General features: G+C 35.7%; 1 protein-coding gene across 3 annotated transcripts in view; it reads left to right on the top strand.

Moving 5' to 3' along the window:
• The window catches only part of PAM (peptidylglycine alpha-amidating monooxygenase), a 218,229-nt gene that overhangs the window by 104,833 nt on the left and 95,374 nt on the right, over positions 1-18,022 (top strand). For all 3 annotated transcript variants that reach the window (XM_067569136.1, XM_067569135.1, XM_067569134.1), the window contains exons 6-7: positions 6,603-6,688; positions 9,569-9,652. In XM_067569136.1, coding sequence (XP_067425237.1) covers positions 6,603-6,688; positions 9,569-9,652 — 170 coding nt within the window. The remainder of the gene's footprint in view (positions 1-6,602; positions 6,689-9,568; positions 9,653-18,022) is intronic.

The raw sequence follows: 18,022 nt of genomic DNA, 5'->3' as shown, positions 1-18,022 counted from the left end.
TGTTTGTGAAGTGAAACTAGAAATTAAAATTACAGTTCTTGAAAGAAATTACCGGAAGAAATGTAAGTGAAGTATAACCTCTAAAGACTATTTTTAAATTTAAATACATATTTATATTGATAAATGATGGATTTTTGTTTGTGATCTATTTTACTAATGTATTGGAAGTGGCACTTGCATTGATTTTTAAAATTCATTCTCTGTAATCACTATGTAGTCTCTTTCCTTCCCCCACACATTCTGGACCAGGGAAGTTTACAAGGCTTATCCATCCACATCAGTAGCTCATGAAGAGCATGATTCAAATTTTTGCCAACACCAGATTTTGAGTTGCCCCTTTTTTACTGTTCTATGTTGAGTTTGTTACTGAGTGCTCCTTAATTCAAAGCACTGAAACTCAATAGTGAGGCACATGGCCAAGATTTTTTTAAAAGGGAGCCTAACGCTTAGGTTCCTAAATCCATATATAGGCACCTAAGTGGCCTAACTTGTAAAAATGCTGAACATCCTTTGGACTTTAGTAAATAATTACTTAACTATAAGAGTAAGAAGAGCAGGATTTGGCCTTTAATCTGGAAGGTTTCCCATCATAGTGGTCTTATGGTGAAGATGTGAAAAATTGATTTTCTTTGTTTCAAAAAATTCGAGCTTACCTCTAAACTTTAATCCAGCTGTTACCTCTAAGCAAAAACTGTAAGTAGAAATAAGATGCTGCTGAGTGAAGGAAAGGGCTCCAATTCCTGAAAGCAAAAATACCCCAAGGAAAGGAAATTCTTCCATTTAAAATTAATAGATGCAATTTTCTTATATATTGTCAACATTTATTTGGATTTTACTTTTTTATTTTTTCAGTTTAAACAAAGTGCCAGTTATGGCCTATCAGTGAACATACAACAAATATTTATAAAATATAAATTTAATAGATACATTAATTGAATTTGTATCAACTAATGCTAACAAACTTTCTCAACCACAGGAAAAAAAATCAGATCCTTTTTCAGGGTACACTTGGAAAATGCTTGAGTAAACAGGACATGCTGCAAAGACTATGTGCTGTTAAGCTTAAGTGTTGAGGGGATAAGCAAATTCCCAAGCTGAGAACCCTCAACTGAGAACATTTTCAGCCAAATATTTTTCCCACATTTATCAACCAGCTCTACTGGTAACCATGCTGAATGCTGCAATCTTGTCTTAAAATACAAAGCTCTGCTTTTCTTTTATGTTCAGGTAAAGCTATTAATTTGAAAGTACAGAGTTTCCATTCATTCCTCCTCCTATCCGCAGTAAACTCTTTTCTTTGTGCTCTGTAACTGCCCCTTCTGTCATTTATTAAATTATATTTACAGTTATTAAGTTTACATGAAAAAGATATACACAGCATGAAACAGTTCTTAGGATGTAGCCTTTTCAAATTAGTTTGTGCCTGCATATTCTACAACCTTTTATGTCTTGTTTAAAACAAGCAGATTGCATTCATAATATATCTAGTTGTTTGATGTGTATATATATGGAAATCTCATACATTTGCATGAACTTGTTAGTGCCTGAAGCTTTTAATATACTTTGGTGTGGTCCCTTTGTAGGTTGTCTTTGTGCTCAGTTCAAAATAATAGAAAGACTGTGATGAATTGATTTTTCTATTTGGATTTGAACTATGGATATTCTGATTGTACAAGAAATTCTCCTGTAGCTCTTGTTCAGTTGTAACATTTGTATACCTTTTCCTAAACCTTCATCCAGTAGAGAAAAATAGGGCAGTATTCTTTGGCTCCTCTCTCTCATCATAAGGTCTGCCTTGCCAACGCACAGCCCTGGCTTACCGCGAATATCCACTTCCTCTGCTTCTGTGCTGTGGAGTGTGTCTCTGGTGGAAATCCCATGGCCCAGCCAATTTCCAATAAAAATTTGTTCTCTCCTCTTTTAGTTCTGCCATCTTCCTAGCTAAACAACTCTACCTCTCCAACTTAATTGAATCCCGCATCCTCAATCCCAGCTGCCTTTTTGGCTACTTTGGCTGACACTCTTTCCAAATTCTCCCCTCTTTCTGCCTCCACTTCATTTCTTTCCACAGACAGGAACTCAATGATTTATTTCCAAGAGAAAATTGATAAAATATGACAGGCTTCCCTTCTGACATTTCTGTGTCTGTGATAGGGGAGAAGGAGGAGAGATTTCCATCTGCTCTTTTCCTCTAACTCCAGTCATCTCATCCCATCTCCTCATCTACCTTGTGCCTACTCTCATCCCCTTCCTTATTCCTCTCCTTAATCTCTCACTCTCCTGTGACTTTCTCTTCACAATACAAACATGTTAGTTTCTCTCATCTTAAAAAAGAAAAAAACTAATGACTTTTGATCCCACTACCTCTCCAGCTACCACCCTCTCTGCCTTCCAACTCTAAATTCATTGAACACATTGTTTACAATTGTTATCTGGATTCCCTCTTCTCCAGTTCCAACCTAGACCCTATCCAGCCCAGTTTCTGCTCCATGTATTCCACTGAAACCGCTCTCACCAAAATCTCTAATGACCTCTATGGCTAAAATTCAAAACCAGTATTCCATCCTATCCTCTTTGACTTGTCAGCCACCTTGGGATACCATCGATCATGCTCTTCTTGTCCTTAATTGGTTTGCTTGACTGTCCTTTCATGTTTCTCCTTCTACTCTCTAATCATTCTTTCAGTGTGTCCTTCAGAAGATCCTCCTCATCTCCCCTCCAGCTTCCTGTGGTGAGCCCACAGGTCTCTTTCCTTAGACCCTTTCTTCTGCCACTGCATCTTCTTTCTGGGTAATCTTATCTGAAAACACACATTAATTGGCTTTAACCCAAATACATGGCATTCTTTTTGGAATTACATATTTGTTTTCTTTTTTGCTTAGTAATATGCTTATGTTTATATTTTAATGTCCAAATGCTATTGCACGTCACAACTAGAGTCATTCAGAAATCTTTAAATAGTAAGATGATTAAATAATCACCCTTTTTAGCTGCCTTCACAACCTACGTGTTCCAGTGATGGTCCCCTATGCAGAGCTGGAAGGATTAATCCAGAATTTAGAATGTGTAGATAAAATCTTAAGATCTACTTATCAAGTAATTGGTGAAAAATAAAAGATGGCTGTCCAAGTTTTTAAATAAACTGGATGTTGAGGATACCTCCAATTTTGTAAACATGCTAAGATTTGAAAGCTAGCCATTTGAACTTTACAGTGCTACAAAATTTTGTAAAGATTAGATTTTTGCCTCAGTTCTCTCTTTGGACATTTCCAGGATAACCTTCGAACTTAAATGTACTTTAACAAAATATAAGAAGAGGCAGCTTAACATGCTATCTCTCAGTGTTAGGATAATTCAGAGTGACAGTTTAGCACTATTCAGTGACTGGCCCAGTTGAATGCATTTACGCTATGGAATTGTTCCCTTACGAGTTGGAGGTTAAGAGGTTGTCAAAGAGGATATCAAAGGTTTAGCAATTCAAGGCAATTAAAATTGCAGACATTCATTCTCATCAATATGATATGAATATTAATAAGTCAAAAGGGGGTTTTGAAACACATTTTAAATTTTGATTGGGACATTAATATTTGAAAAGGGCAATCTAAATGAGAATCCTATGAGGACTAACCTGAAATAATAACCTAGCTGCAAGGAATGCGAGCACTGGAGAGCAACTTTGCTGTAAATTGCTGAAAATAATGCAATTCATTGATTTTTTTTTTTTCCTTTTTGGTCCTGAAGTCCATGGTGGTGGTGTCTTTTCCTGATTTGTAACCATTTATTGTTTTGATTTTTCAACTTTCCATTATTAACTCACACTATAAATTCATATCAGGTCAGACATTGCATGTGCTCAGGTAAGACTGTTCACCATCTTGTCAGTTACATAGTTTCACTTTTATTCCATATATCAAACTGAACCCACGTACAATCTGCGCCAAAAGTTTAAAATATATGCACGTATCTGCACACTTTAGAAGATCAGAAAACCTGGAGTTCTTGAAGTACAAATCTTGTTTTTCTGTCAGTGTTTTGAAAACTCTATTTGATTTTTCTCAGCTATTATTCATTTCTATTCTTTTTAAGAAAACAATCTCTGATCATTTTCCAGCTTCTTGAACAGTTTACCATAGTTGACAACAGTTCTTGTAGCTTTGTTCCCAAATTTTTGGGCTGCATATTTTATTCATGGTCTATATATTTTATTTTCTTCCATTACTAGGGAGGCAACTAATGTGTGGTTGCACATGAACGCCAAAACATATTGAATGGCAAAAAACTGTTAATGTAGTGTTAAGGTTGATTAGTGGAATGTCATCATCTTACAGAACATTCAGTTGATCAAAACACATAATTTATGAAAACCTGGCAATGCAGAGTTAAGGTTGCACAAGCTTAAGAACCCAAACTTGGGTCACTAATGTGCCCCATACGGCCTACCAAATTTCATAGAGATCTGAGTATCCCTTTTGGATTTTAGATCACTCTCAAAAGTTGAGATTAAAGCATGTAAAATGACAGGAATGGAAAACTCCTACACATTTTTTCTGTACTGGCACATGTGCAGTATAAAATATGTACATTTTCTTAAATACAGTTCTCAGTTTGGGTCCCCCCCAAAGATTTGATTGGTGCTTTGCCTACCTTGGTTAAAACTCAACAGATTGAGGCCATTTTGAGCCATATCACATCAATAGTTTGATGTCAAGCTCTAGGAAGGAAAAAACCCATTTAGACATTTCTTTAATGGCTGGGTTTGAGGGCAACCCCTGGCTTAACTGACTCCAAATTTGGGTCACTAACCCTACCCTGCACCCTCCCGAGAAACTCCAGATTTTAAAGAAATCTGATTAAGCATGTTGATTTTAGAGGACTTAGAAAGGCCCACCTTTAAACACATATAGCGCAACCTTAACTATAATGGCACTCATATGCCTCATAATAATAGAAGCTTATCTATACATTGATTTGTAGAACTTATGAAAATATAGGATACAAAGAACTCGAAGAATTCATTTGTTTCAACAAGAAATGTGTAGTCAATAATTTAATTGTGTTTTGATGTATTCTGCAATAATAGTTCCATACAACCTGTTGGAATTTCAGCAGTTGGAATAAGTAAGCTGTCAGTTTCAGTGCCAGATTTCAAGTTACTTGGGGCTTGTCTACATGGCACTGGCAAAGTGCACAAGAGGGGTGTGACTCATAAAGTGTTCTAAAGCTCTGTGTAGACTTGTAGTACTATGTTAGCGCAAACTGGGTGCCTTTAGAACATGCCAGCGGGCTGTACACATAGCAGTTAGATGTAATTTGTAAAGTGCTCTGTCTGATGCACTTTACTGAGCCGTGTAGAAAAGCACTTATTTTAATTATGTGTTCAAGTGGGTTTTTTGTGACAAAATACCATTAATCAAATGCACAGTTGTCCCAATACTTACCTGAAAAAAAAAATATCCGTTGACATTGGGTTTTTTTGTTCAAAACTTTACGTCTGCATGAAAGATTTATCAACCTCCTTGGCAACTCGTGTATAATTGAAAAAAGCACACTCTTTGCTGATTTTCTTCTTTTTTCCCCCACTATCAGAAATGCAGATTTCTGAATGTTTGAAAACTGAATTTCTATTTATGGGTGGTCTGTCTGTGCAATGAATAATAGCTTTCCTGGGCATAAATGCCTGGCCCCACATAAAGGGGATGTTGCTAATCAGGTTACTTGAATTTTCTTCAAGATGGGTACAATATGCTGTTACCCAGATGTACCTGATTGCAAGCCAATTGAATACATTTTTCAAATGGAGGTTAGAAAAAGCATTTCTGTAATTGTTAGGACAGAAATTAAGTATTTTATATTATTGCACTTAAGAAAGAAATTCAGTGCTCTCAGTTAGGCACTAATTTTACAAAGCTGTCTATTTTTGAAGATGCGATGATGGGGTACAAAAATATTTTGGGATTTTTTGGCACAATTCAGAGAATTTTTTTTTCAGCGAGAATCTAATTCTATCTTCTAGAGAGTGTACAGAACATGCTCTTTCTAGGACTTTTAGGCCAAGAAGAAAATTTAAAAGCTATTCCAATGAAAGGAAGCAATGTTCAATCTAGTTAACTCCCTGGGCCTAAAGAGTGATGTTTTTAGGTGTCAAGAAAAGATCTCCAGCCAGGAATAAAATATCGAAGTGTAAGAGAGAAAGAGAGATCACAAAATTGTCTTGTTGGACAAAAGGTATATTCAATTTGTGGTGGTGATGCAGAAAGCTCAGGATGATTGCAGAATATCTGCCCTCTAAAAGGCAAAAATGCATTGTAATCTTGATTTGCCTGAAGGACAATTTGGTGACCATCAAAGCATACTTCCAGGCTCTCTTGTTCCTAGTATTTTCCTGAGGGAGAGAAAAGGAGGTTGTGATGTACCCTGTGAAAGAAGCCATACTGATAAGCAAGGAAAGTTTTTTCTTTGTAGGAAGACTATTTAAGATTTATTGGACATAATTTGGTGAAATTAGCATTTCAATGTATGTAGTTCACCTGGATCTTGAGAGAGCTGCAGATGGCAAAATCAAAATATAATAAATCATATTCTGTTTTCTCTGTTGTTTTTAGGGACTGTGATGAAGGAACATGCACAGACAAGTCCAACATCTTATATGCTTGGGCAAGAAATGCTCCACCCACCAGACTCCCCAAAGGTATGGTGCCTTTCATTTTATGGAATTCCTTCTGTATGTGGGGAGTGAGAGGCAGAGAGGGGAGACAGGAAAGGAGGAGTGTATCTCAGCTTCCTCCTGCAACCTTTTTCTGTCTTTCATGTGTGATTTCACTTGGTTAAAAGTGTATATACTTAAATCTCACTAATTGTGGTTATTAATATTACTTACTTTTATAGGAGCTAATGAACATATGTGATTGTCTTATTCCATCTAACATTATGGATTATAAATCAGGACTAAAGGAGAATAAGATCATTAGCTCTTACACATCACTTTTCACAAGCGCTTTTCCAAGTGCTTTTCACAGAAGTGGAAGTGTCATTATCTCCGTTTCACAGTTAGGGAAACTGGGGAGAAAAGAGAGGTAAAGTGACTTGCACAGAGTCACACAGCAGGTTAGTGGTGGAGCTGGGAATAGAATCCAGGTCTTAGGACTCCTAGTTCAGTGTCCTCTCCACTGGAATGCACTGCATTCCACTACAGCATGGTGGAGTTATTTTTGTTTTGTGGGGGAGAAGGGGGTTAGAAAAAAGAAAACCTAAATACGAGTTAGAGACCCTTCAACTCTTACATGAGAGTTGTGAGATTTTATATAGGCACATACAGTGGTGGAATGGGTCCACCAGAAGTAGTCTGGCCTCTTCTCACACCCTTTACGTTCCTTTGGAAGTGACGCTTGTGTAAGGCGGAAACTGTGAACTCGTTTTTTCATGTCCCCATCTGGTTTTATTTATTGTCTACCCCCTTTTTCCTTATTAGATGCCTTGGAGGAGTTGGAAGGTTCTCTCTATTCTTCCTCAGTGTTGTGTGTGTACTGATTTGGGCAGGTTGTAGTAGGAGGGCTGTTAGGAATGTATACATGCTGTCACTGGGGTCTGTACAAGCACCACTTCCGAACTAGGTACCTTTCAAGTATCTTGTAACTGCAAAATTTTAAATCTTTGTCATTTAAATAAGATGTCGGTTGGGGAGTTACTGGAGGGTTTTGTGTGCATGCTCAGGAATTTAGCTTATTTTTAATCTGATGATTGAGACATGTAAAGGTTTAGGGTTCATATAAGCATCCTAATTTCTGTGTGCCTGATGGACACAATTACATCTTTCCTCCAGTTGTCATCCCTGCTCATCTGTGCCCCCTTGCCTCTAAGGAAAAGCTTGAGAGAATAGGTGCATTTTGTAGTGTTGTCTAAGGACCATCAAAAATTCTATATGGATTAAGTGGAGAAGGTAGGGGAAGATTTTGATTAAACTTTCCCAACTTAAAATGCCAGTTCTATCTCATTACAAGAGACACAACTGCTTATGTAGGTAATGGATCCTGTTTATAAGCCATTCAATAGGGCAGGTATATTTAAGATAAGCCCCCAAAAGAGAGAGAAACTATCTGGTTACCGTTAGAAGATGTACAGAGGCTTCCATCTAAATATATTTTTTCCAATTTTGTCATGTATTTTGGGTCTGGGAACTTGCACATCTGCAAAGGCTTTCTGTAAACAATCTGTTTCACAGTTTGATGTTCTGAAACAGTTGGAGAGCACATATTTGCCTGCATTTTTATATGAAATTGTCCTTTGGATGAATCCAATCAGATTTTCAGTGTGGTACTCTGTGTAAAACTCTATATTGCTCTCTATATTCCAGGACAGCCTCTGGAATGTACTGGAAATACATTTACAATCTATAGAAAGTGTAGCTTGAGTTGGAGGCTATCTTTATTTTATTGCATCCCCTTTAAAATGAGTCACCTTTCCCCTTTATCCTTTAGCTCCATTTCTCATAGCCATGAACTGTACAGAATACCCCAGGCTTTCTTTTTTAGAAATCTGCTTGTATATTAATTAGCAGGGACATTAATTGAGCTCTGAGCATACTCACTTGGATGAAAAAAAAGTGAATTGTAGCTTGAATTCACCAAAGCTGTACAATCCAGGGAGCCGAAGTGCTCAAGTACATGCCAAATCCCAGCTGGCAATTTGTTGCAGTCTCTAAACCACTCAAAACTGCAGATGTTCAGATGAGTTACCAGTCTTCCTTTCTTTCCTTATTTTTTTTCTTATGGATACTGTGATTGTGCATAGAGATTCTACAGCCCTCTTCACAAAGAAGCTTTGCCACTGGCAGTTATTAATCTAGTGGGATTCACAGGCTGAATAGGCAGAGATTGCTTTTTCTTCTTCTCTCGAAGTATTTTCATTGTTGGACAGATGTAGAAAGATCCTTATCACTGATGCTGGTTCTCTTTAATTTGTGTTCATTCTTTCAAGTTCCTCTGTAATATCTATTGATAATTTGTCACCCAATTGTTGTTTTACTTGGAAACTGGCACATTTTGACAACTTTCATGAAAATAACTATTTTTGCTGTGTTGAACATTTTGAGGTGGAAAATTAAGTTTGCGTATTTCTAATCTTAGTGTTTTATGCATAAAGCTGATTAAAAGCAATTTGCATCCTTAGCTGTTAAAATGGGAAATGAAAATAAGCATTCATTATATAGGATCCTTTGTGGATAATAAACAACATGTGCATCATCTTGTTTTATAATCCTACCAAATATGCACTCAGCTTCCTGGAAAAAGGGAATTATTTGCCTAAATCAGTCGTCACTCATCATTGATGACTGTGACTCAGACCGATAAGTATCAGGAGTTTACGTTTAGTGACACTTGAGATATTTTATTTATTTTGTCTTTTCTATGACCAGTAGTGTTTTCACTGAAATCTTAAAATGAAACTTTCCTCTTTCTCTAGTGCCAGTCTAAACATTCAGTCTTAGACTTTTAGATAGTGTTACAAATGACAATCTGTTTAAAATATACCTTACTTATTGTTTCTATCACTCTAACTTCTTTATTTTAAGGTGTTGGATTCCAAGTTGGAGGAGAAACAGGTAGCAAATATTTTGTGCTCCAAGTACATTATGGGGATGTCAGTGCATTCAGAGGTATGTATTTTGGAAATTGTAGTCTGTAAATATGATTTCAGATATTCCTTTCTGAAAATCTTTGGACCATTCAAAAACTAAGAAACAAAAAAAAAAAAAAAGCATTGTTACCTACTGAAGTAATTTTCATTGGAGTTGCCACTAATGGGGGTAGAAGAAGAGGGCTCTTAAAAAGTTATTTTAATATATTTTAATTTAATTTATTTAATTTAATTATATATTTTTAATAATATTTTAAAAAATTAAATTAAAAATAAACTTGTCTTAAACTTTTTAAAAGATGGGTGGAAAGGAGCTAGACAAGGTTTTTTTTAAGTAAAATTTTGAAGAAAGTAATAAAAGGCAACCATAACTGCTCATCTTCACATTGGCTCTGTAAGCAGAGGCAGGCTCCGTCTCAGAACAATTTAACATCACCTTTTTTCCTCTGAAAAGTTATTTCTTTCAAATTTATATTTTAGTGTAAAATACTTCGACTAGCATAGTAGAATATATTTTATTAATAAACCTTGATTTTTTTCAGTTATGTTAATGAGTGCTGTAAAACAGTGTAAAATTGCTATGCTTATATCTGGTTTGAACCTTGGTTAAGGAGAGTGATTAATGTCTATTAGCATTCTAAGAAGCATGAAAATAACATAAGAATTTTGAGAGCAAGAAAATATAAACAGTGCTCTTCTTCAGTTTGTTTTTGTTAATGCATATGAATACACTCTACTGCAGAATACCAGGGTTTTTTTTGTTCTGGTACAACTAACCAATAAACCATCTAAAATATACACCAATACTACCAGCATCCATGAAAGGCTAAGAGGACCATAAATGTGTATTTATTACACATTTTTTGTGAATTTATGTAACACGAGGGCCATATTCCCACCTTGCAAACCCCATTTTCTATACATTTTTCTGAATTAGGTTTTTTGTTCTCTAGTCACCAATCAAAAATCCACATGGTAGCTTACCTGTTTACCATAACCTAAATGGACAGACTGCATTTGATACACTTTCATCTAAACACCACAAAAATCCAATTTATGTGAGGCATGAATACAATCAACTATTCAAATATTAATTCTTTTCAAAAGTGGAGCTAATATGGCTCCTTGTAAACTATGTACTCCTAGTAGTACACGTGTGATCAAGTACAGTAATAAGTTTGGATCCTAAAGTAACTTGTTTGTTAAAGCTTTGAGGCAGGATCACTGATGTTTGTTTTTGTTTTGTAAAGTGCTAGTTATGATTACCTTAGAAATCTTTAAAGCATTCAGCTTTGTTAAATTGAATCTACATGCTTTTAAAAGATTTCTCAGTTCTATATGTTGTTTTAAAAACTTAAAACTTCATCAGTTAGGGAATGATACCCCTATTTAAATGCTATTTTCCTTTTCGTTGTAAAATTACAAAATAACTTATGAAAATATATTTCTTGCTAATATTTTGTCAGCGTAGTTTTACTTTCTGTTCTTAAATTAACAAGGACTTTGCTAAAATGTTCAATACTGGGTCATGAGGTCAAAAGCAAACTGACTTGAACCTGTCAAGAACTATACCAATCTCAGAAAGAGACAGAAGTGTTGTCCTTTTGCTCTGCAATGGAATACTTACTTTTTTTTCCTCCCATAAAACAAAAAACCCCAAAAACATTCATTATATTGCTGGTGACAAGGATATGATATACTTGACATTTAATAGAAAATCTGTGACCAGAGTTCTTTTAAAAAAAATTAATTGTGATGACTTCATTTTTGTAAGTATCTCTTGATATCTCAAATTAATAATCTCAAACAGGGCTAGTATATTGTTAACTGGTATCAGTGAGCATTTGGATTTCATTATTATAAATCCTCACTAATCTGTTTTTTGGACAAGGTGAAATATAGATAGAGATATATAATAGCAGGGTAACTAATGCAGAACTTTAAAATAAAATCAAGTGACCTATTCTGACATTTTCCAGATAGGTCCATTTACTTTTCCACACTTGACTTGAGGACTGTTTGCAATACAAGATCGGTGCATTAGCCATATGGCCTTCTGCTATCCTTGAATAAACCAAACTGTGCATTGGCCATGATGTATTACAATGGGGATTTTAAACATGGGTATGAAGATTCCAGATGACGAAGAGTGGGAAATACAAATATACACAGGGTCTAAAGGGGAAAAAAACTGAAAGATGGGAATTACATAATTTCATACAGTGGCATAATAAGAGTGTAACTAGTTGTTTGGGGATTTAAAAAAGAAGTTTTTATGTAGCAGGAATGGTGGGATTCTAACAGCAAGATACAGTATATTTCCCAGTAGTAAATGGGAGGATTCTAATAGCAAGATACAGTATATTTCCCAGTAGTGAAAACCCTGTCACGTCAAGCACTTAAAAATGAACTTCAGAATACAAAGCATTAGAAACTATATTGTAGAAAATAATTCTGCGTACGTGGGGATATGTACTCAATGATTTAATAAGTTCTTGTTATTTCTACTTGTTTTTATTAAAAAAATAAAGTTAAAAAATGTTTGATATGAGGGTAAGGATATAAAGAAGATAAGGATATGAAGCATCATAATAATTGGAAAAAATAGTTTGCACAATTGGAGAGTGCAGGAAGTGATTTGTTTAATTTTATGTGGATGGTAGAAGTATGTATTGCACAACTATGGCTGCTCCTTTCTGTGCTCAGAAAGAATGTTTCTACATCCAACAATACAGGTGAGTTCGTGCAAACCCTTGGGAATCTTCATTTGATACAAGAACTTATAATTAAAATCACAGCCCTCCAAAGAAAATATGTTAGGAGAGAGCCTGCTCTTGGTTATTGCTTGGGGAAGTTGAGAGTTCCTTTTCAGTATTAAGTACAAGTTCATTTTGGGATTTTTTAAATAAAATTTCTAATAATAAAGTATGTGTGTGGTTTTTTTTAACGGAAAACAATGAACACCTGGAGTTATTTACCTGTTATATGAGAATTTAAAATTTCTTGACTCAGGAATGAATCTGAAAGTTTAATCTCAAAGTTAATAAGATTTTTGTTCCTCTTCTGTTCTTTATCACATAAATTTACAAAATAAGGCATTAGAAATGGCTTGGGGGAAGATTATTAGTATTTCTACTAACCTAAATAGCTCTACTTTTTGTCAATAACTGATAGGATTGATGGGTACTTCTGAAGTTGTTAAAACAGAAGAGAGAGAGGTTAAAATAAATATGATGAAATAGCACCGGGTTTTACTAGAGTACTTGTACTGTGTGCTCCAACCTTTTATTTTTAATGAGCAAAATAATTTATTTTTCTTCTGTGAGCAAAAAAAGCTTCTAATTTAACCACTTGTGATAACCCTTGTTTGAGTAGGGAAAAATGTAATCTGATATAGTTCTCTCTAAATCTTGATTGCTCTCTTCAAGCAGATTTAATGCTGAGCACTGTGAACAGCTTTAGAAATATTTTTAACACTTCAGAAATGATCCAAAAGAAACCTGTATCATATGTGCCAAGTCTTTAAGTGGTAAGAGAGGGATTTCCAATTTTAAGACTATAATAGTTGCACTTGTTTGTTCAATTTGAGCACACATAATGTGTCATAATTCAGAATGAAAGATTAAATATATTCATTTAATTCGTGTCATCTGGCACTTTCTGAGTAATGAAAATAACAATAACAGACCACGGATTCAGTAGCAATATTCAAAGTTCAATGTACTACCATATAAGACATTATAAATATACTTTACTAGCTACATAAGCATAAAATATTTATCTCTAGAAGCAGTAATGAATTATGCATATTGTAGTTATCAGACTGTGCAACCATTTGTATTTTCACTCTTTTCTCCCAAAGTACATAAATGTACCTGTACTGTAATTTTTCAACTGTTTATAAAAGGAATCTTTTCTTATAATTTAATTTAACCAGTTAATAAGCAAATTAAGCTATTTTTCTCAGATACAACCTAAATGATAGTGCAGCTGTATTTAGTTAAACATGATTGTTTTGTGGTCAGAGACCAAAGTTAAAGGCTACTACATGTGGTCCAAAACATTTCTGGGTTAAAAAATAAAGCCTATCTGCGAAACGAACAAACGTAGCTATATAGAGTGAGATCTGTAAAAACAGTCATGTTAGAAAAGGGCTATGAAATTAAATGTGTGGGAGTTTTTTCATTTTTGGGTTTTTTACTATTTATATTCCTAAACAAAAAACTACATTAAGATGGAGTTACGGTTGTGGAAGTACATATAAATCGTAGGACTGGAAGGGGCCTCGAGAAGTCATCTAGTCCAGTCCTCTGCACTCATGACCGAACTAAGTATTATCTAGACCATCCCTGACAGGTGTTTGTCTAACCTGATCTTAAAAATCCACAATGATGGAGATTCCACAAACTTCCTTGGCAATTTATTTCAGTGCTTAACTACCGTGACAGTTAGGAAGTGTTTCCTAATGTCCAACCTAAAGCACTCTTGCTGCAATTTAAGACCATTGCTTCTTATCCTATCCTCAGAGTTTAACAAGAACAATTTTTCTTCCTCCTCCTTGTAACAACCTTTCATGTACTTGAAAACTGTTATCATGTCTCTCCTCAGTCTTCTCTTCTCTAGACTAAACAAACCCAGTTTTTTCAATCTTCCCTCATAGGTCATGTTTTCTAGACCTTTAATCATTTTTGTTGCTCGTCTGTGGACTTTCTCCGATTTGTCTACATAATTCCTGAAATGTGGTGCCAAGAACAGGACGCAATACTCCAGCTGAGGCCTAATCAGCACTTAGTAGAGTGAAAGAATTACTTCTTGTGCCTTGTTTACAACATTCCTGCTGATACATCCTAGAATGATGTTTGCTGCTTTGCTTTTTTTTTTCTTTTCCCAACAGTGTTATATTGTTGACTCCTATCTAGCTTGTGATCCACTATGACCCCCGGATCCCTTTCCGCAATACTCTATCCTAGGCAATCATTTCCCATTTTGTATGTGTGCAACGGATTGTTCCTTCCTAAGTGGAATACTTTGCATTTGTCCTTATTGAATTTCATTCTGTTTAAACTTCATACCATTTCTCCAGTTTGTCCAGATCATTTTGATTGCAATCCTATTCTCCAAAGCATTCAAACTTTATAAACATACTGTCTATGGCATTATCTAAATCATTGATGCAGATATTGAACAGGGCCCTGAACGGATTCTTGCGGGACCCCACTCGATATATCCTTCCAGCTTCACTGTGAACCATTGATAAATACTCTCTGGGAACAGTTTTTCAACCATTTATGCACCCACCTTATAGTAGCTCCATTTAGGTTGTGTGTTCCTAATTTGTTTGAGAAGATCATGCGAGACAGTATCAAAAGGCTTACTAAAGTCAAGATATATCACATCTACCACTTCCCCCCATCCACAAGGCTTGTTACCCTGTCAAAGAAAGCTAGTAGGTTTGTTTGATAAAATTTGTTCTTAACAAATCGATGCTGACTGTTACTTATCTTATTATCTTCTAGGTGTTTGCTAACTGATTGCTTAATTATTTGCTCCATTATCTTTTTAGGTGCTGGAGTTAAGATGACTGGTCTGTAATTTCCCTGGTTGTCCTTATTCCCCTTTTTATTAGGGCTGTCAATTAATCACAGTTAACAGCTGCGATTAACTGAAAACAAAATTAACACATTAATCGCATAGCTCTGAGCAGGGAGAGAGTCATCGGAGGGTGGGGGCTGAAGCCCTGAGCCCCAAAGCCCGAAGGGGGCTGAAGGTGGGGAGCAAGGGAGGAGGGTCACAATTTTTTCTAGTGGAGGGGGTCACAAATTTTTTTAAGTCCAACTGGGATCGCCAATACAAAAAGTTAGAGAACAGGGAATGGCGAGTTCAGCCTGCTTGCACCAGTCTCTCCTCCCCTGCCGCATGTTGAGTCCCCTCTCTGGTAAATAAGGCTCTCTCAGGTGAAAGGAGTTGCGTAATAATAATAATTCTATTTTTATAAGTTGCACTTTCATGATAGAGATTGCACTACAGTACTTGTATGAGGTGAATTGAAATACTATTTCTTTTGTTTGTCTTTTTTATGGTGCAAATGTAATAAAAATATTGTGAGCACTGTACACTTTGTATTGTGTGTTGTAATAGAAAACAATACATTTGAAAATACAAAAAACATCCAAAATATTTAAATAAATGGTATTCTATTATTGTTCAACAGTGCGATTAAAATTGTGATTAGTCGTGATGAATTTTTTAAATCACTTGTCAGTTCTACTTTTTACAGGTTGGCACTATATTTGCCTTTTTCCAGTCCTCTGGAATGTCTCCGATCTTCTATGACTTTTCTCAGATAATCGCTATTGGCTCAGATATCTCCTCAGTCAACTCCTTTGTATTTCATCTGGCCCTGGTGACTTGAAGACCCCTAAAAAAAAAATCTGAAAAACGTTAATTATTCCAAAAACAAGGAGCATAAACCCAGGACAGTCAAAATTAAGGTTCAGTGTAAAAGAAATCAGAATATTTTAAGGTATGGAAATGCACAATTAGGGAACCCAAACAACTTTAACTCTGCCCTGTAGGGATGTACAATGCTATAACCATGCACTTATGATTAATCCATTTCAGTGTGAATGGACCCAGATTGTATTAAAATTATTTTTAAAAACATATTGAGGGATGCAGGGATCCCCTTTTTTTCTTTTTCTCATACTATCACTACAGGGCAGATACTGTTGTTTGGCAGCCTATAATGCATGTGTCTTAATCCTGTACTGCATATAAAAGGTTATAGTCCCTGCCCAAGAGAGTATAAACGATTAAAAATAACAGAGGCCGAGGGAAAAAAATACAACGTGCAAGTGAAGTGGTCAAGCTGACATTTAATGCACATTTTTTGGGATGGGTAATCATAAAAATTTTCTCCCCTTTTACTTGGAGTAAGGGAAGTGAGGGAACAGAAAAAGAAGAATGGAGAAATGGGAGGCAGTCATGGAAAGGGTACACTGGTACCTGGGCAAGAGATTCAAGGATCTGTACTTCCTTTGCTCCTTTGATTACTAGGGAAACTGAAATGTTTTGACCCAGGCACGCCCACTGGGAGAGTGAAAGCCATATTGTTGGGGCTGCACTAGGACCCACTAGGGGAGGCCAGGCAAGATACAGTTAGGGCCAATTTTATCTTCCTTTTAGGGTTCTTAAATGCACGCTATAAGTTTTGGATATGGATGTATCCAGTTACCCTAACTATGTTGTTAAACTTGATCATTTAAAAAGCTGATTCTGTTCTAATAGCAATTTTTTACATTTTTTTTATTCATGTGAAATGTTTTGGATTTGATATTTTTCTTTGCTTTACATTGTAATTAACTTACTGCATTGTTTGAAAAACCTAATGTTTTAAGTACAATTGGTGAAGAGTAGTGGGGGAGATTCTTCAAATGCACAAATGACAGACACCTAACTGCCACTTGTGCCTTTGAAAAAATCTCCCTTTTAATAAGTTAAGGTCTAGAAGCCGCTGTTCCCACCACTGTGTTGCAGAAGGGAGAGAACTTATGGAGGGGATAGAAGCTACATGAAATGCTTCCTACGCTATTTCTCAACAAAATGTGTTGTCACATACGCATATTTGAGGGAAGTGGACTCTCCTATATGGATTAATAGATTTTAAGGCCAGAAGGGAACCATTGTGATCATATAATCTGACCTCCTGTATAACACAGAGCATAGAACTTCCCTATTTTAATTCCTGTTGCAAGTCCAATAATTGCGAGTCCAAATGAGAGTACACGTCTAGAAAAACATTCAATCTTGATTTTAACATTTCCAGCAATGGAGAATCCATCACAGCCCTTGGTAAAATATTCCAATGGTTAATTATCCTCTTTGTTACAAATTTGTGCTTTATTTCTAGTTTGAGGTGATCTATCTTCAACTTCCAGCCTTTGTTTCTTGTTATAACTTTCTCTGCTAGATTAAAGGGTCCTCTATTATCACATTTCTATTTCCCATGTAGGTACTTAAAGACTGATCAAGTCAGCCCTGAACTTTATGTTAAGCTAAAAGATTGAGTTATTTGAGTCTGTCACTATAAGGTATGGTTTCCAATCGTTTAATCATTCTTGTAGCATTTTTCTGAACCATCTCCGGTTTTTCAGTGGTCACCAATGCTGGACATGGTATTCCAATAGCAGTTGCACCTGTGCCAAATACAGAGGTTCTATATCCTCCCTATTCCTATTTTAAATTACCGTTTGTCCACAGCATTGCATTGGGAGCTCATGTTCAGATTTCTAAATTGTAAGTTACCTGAATCTGCTGATTTAAAATATAACTTTAGTTGTTGCTTTTTAACATCATTCATGGGTACTGTTGGAGTAGAAAGTGTTTCATC

The sequence above is a fragment of the Emydura macquarii genome, unplaced genomic scaffold, assembly GCF_026122565.2.
Source record: "Emydura macquarii macquarii isolate MOO-44397 ecotype Brisbane River unplaced genomic scaffold, CSIRO-AGI_Emac_v2 contig_2897, whole genome shotgun sequence".
NCBI classification, from domain to species: domain Eukaryota; kingdom Metazoa; phylum Chordata; order Testudines; family Chelidae; genus Emydura; species Emydura macquarii.
The sequence above is the reverse complement of the archived record's forward strand: the minus strand, read 5'-3'. Positions and strand labels throughout refer to the sequence as shown.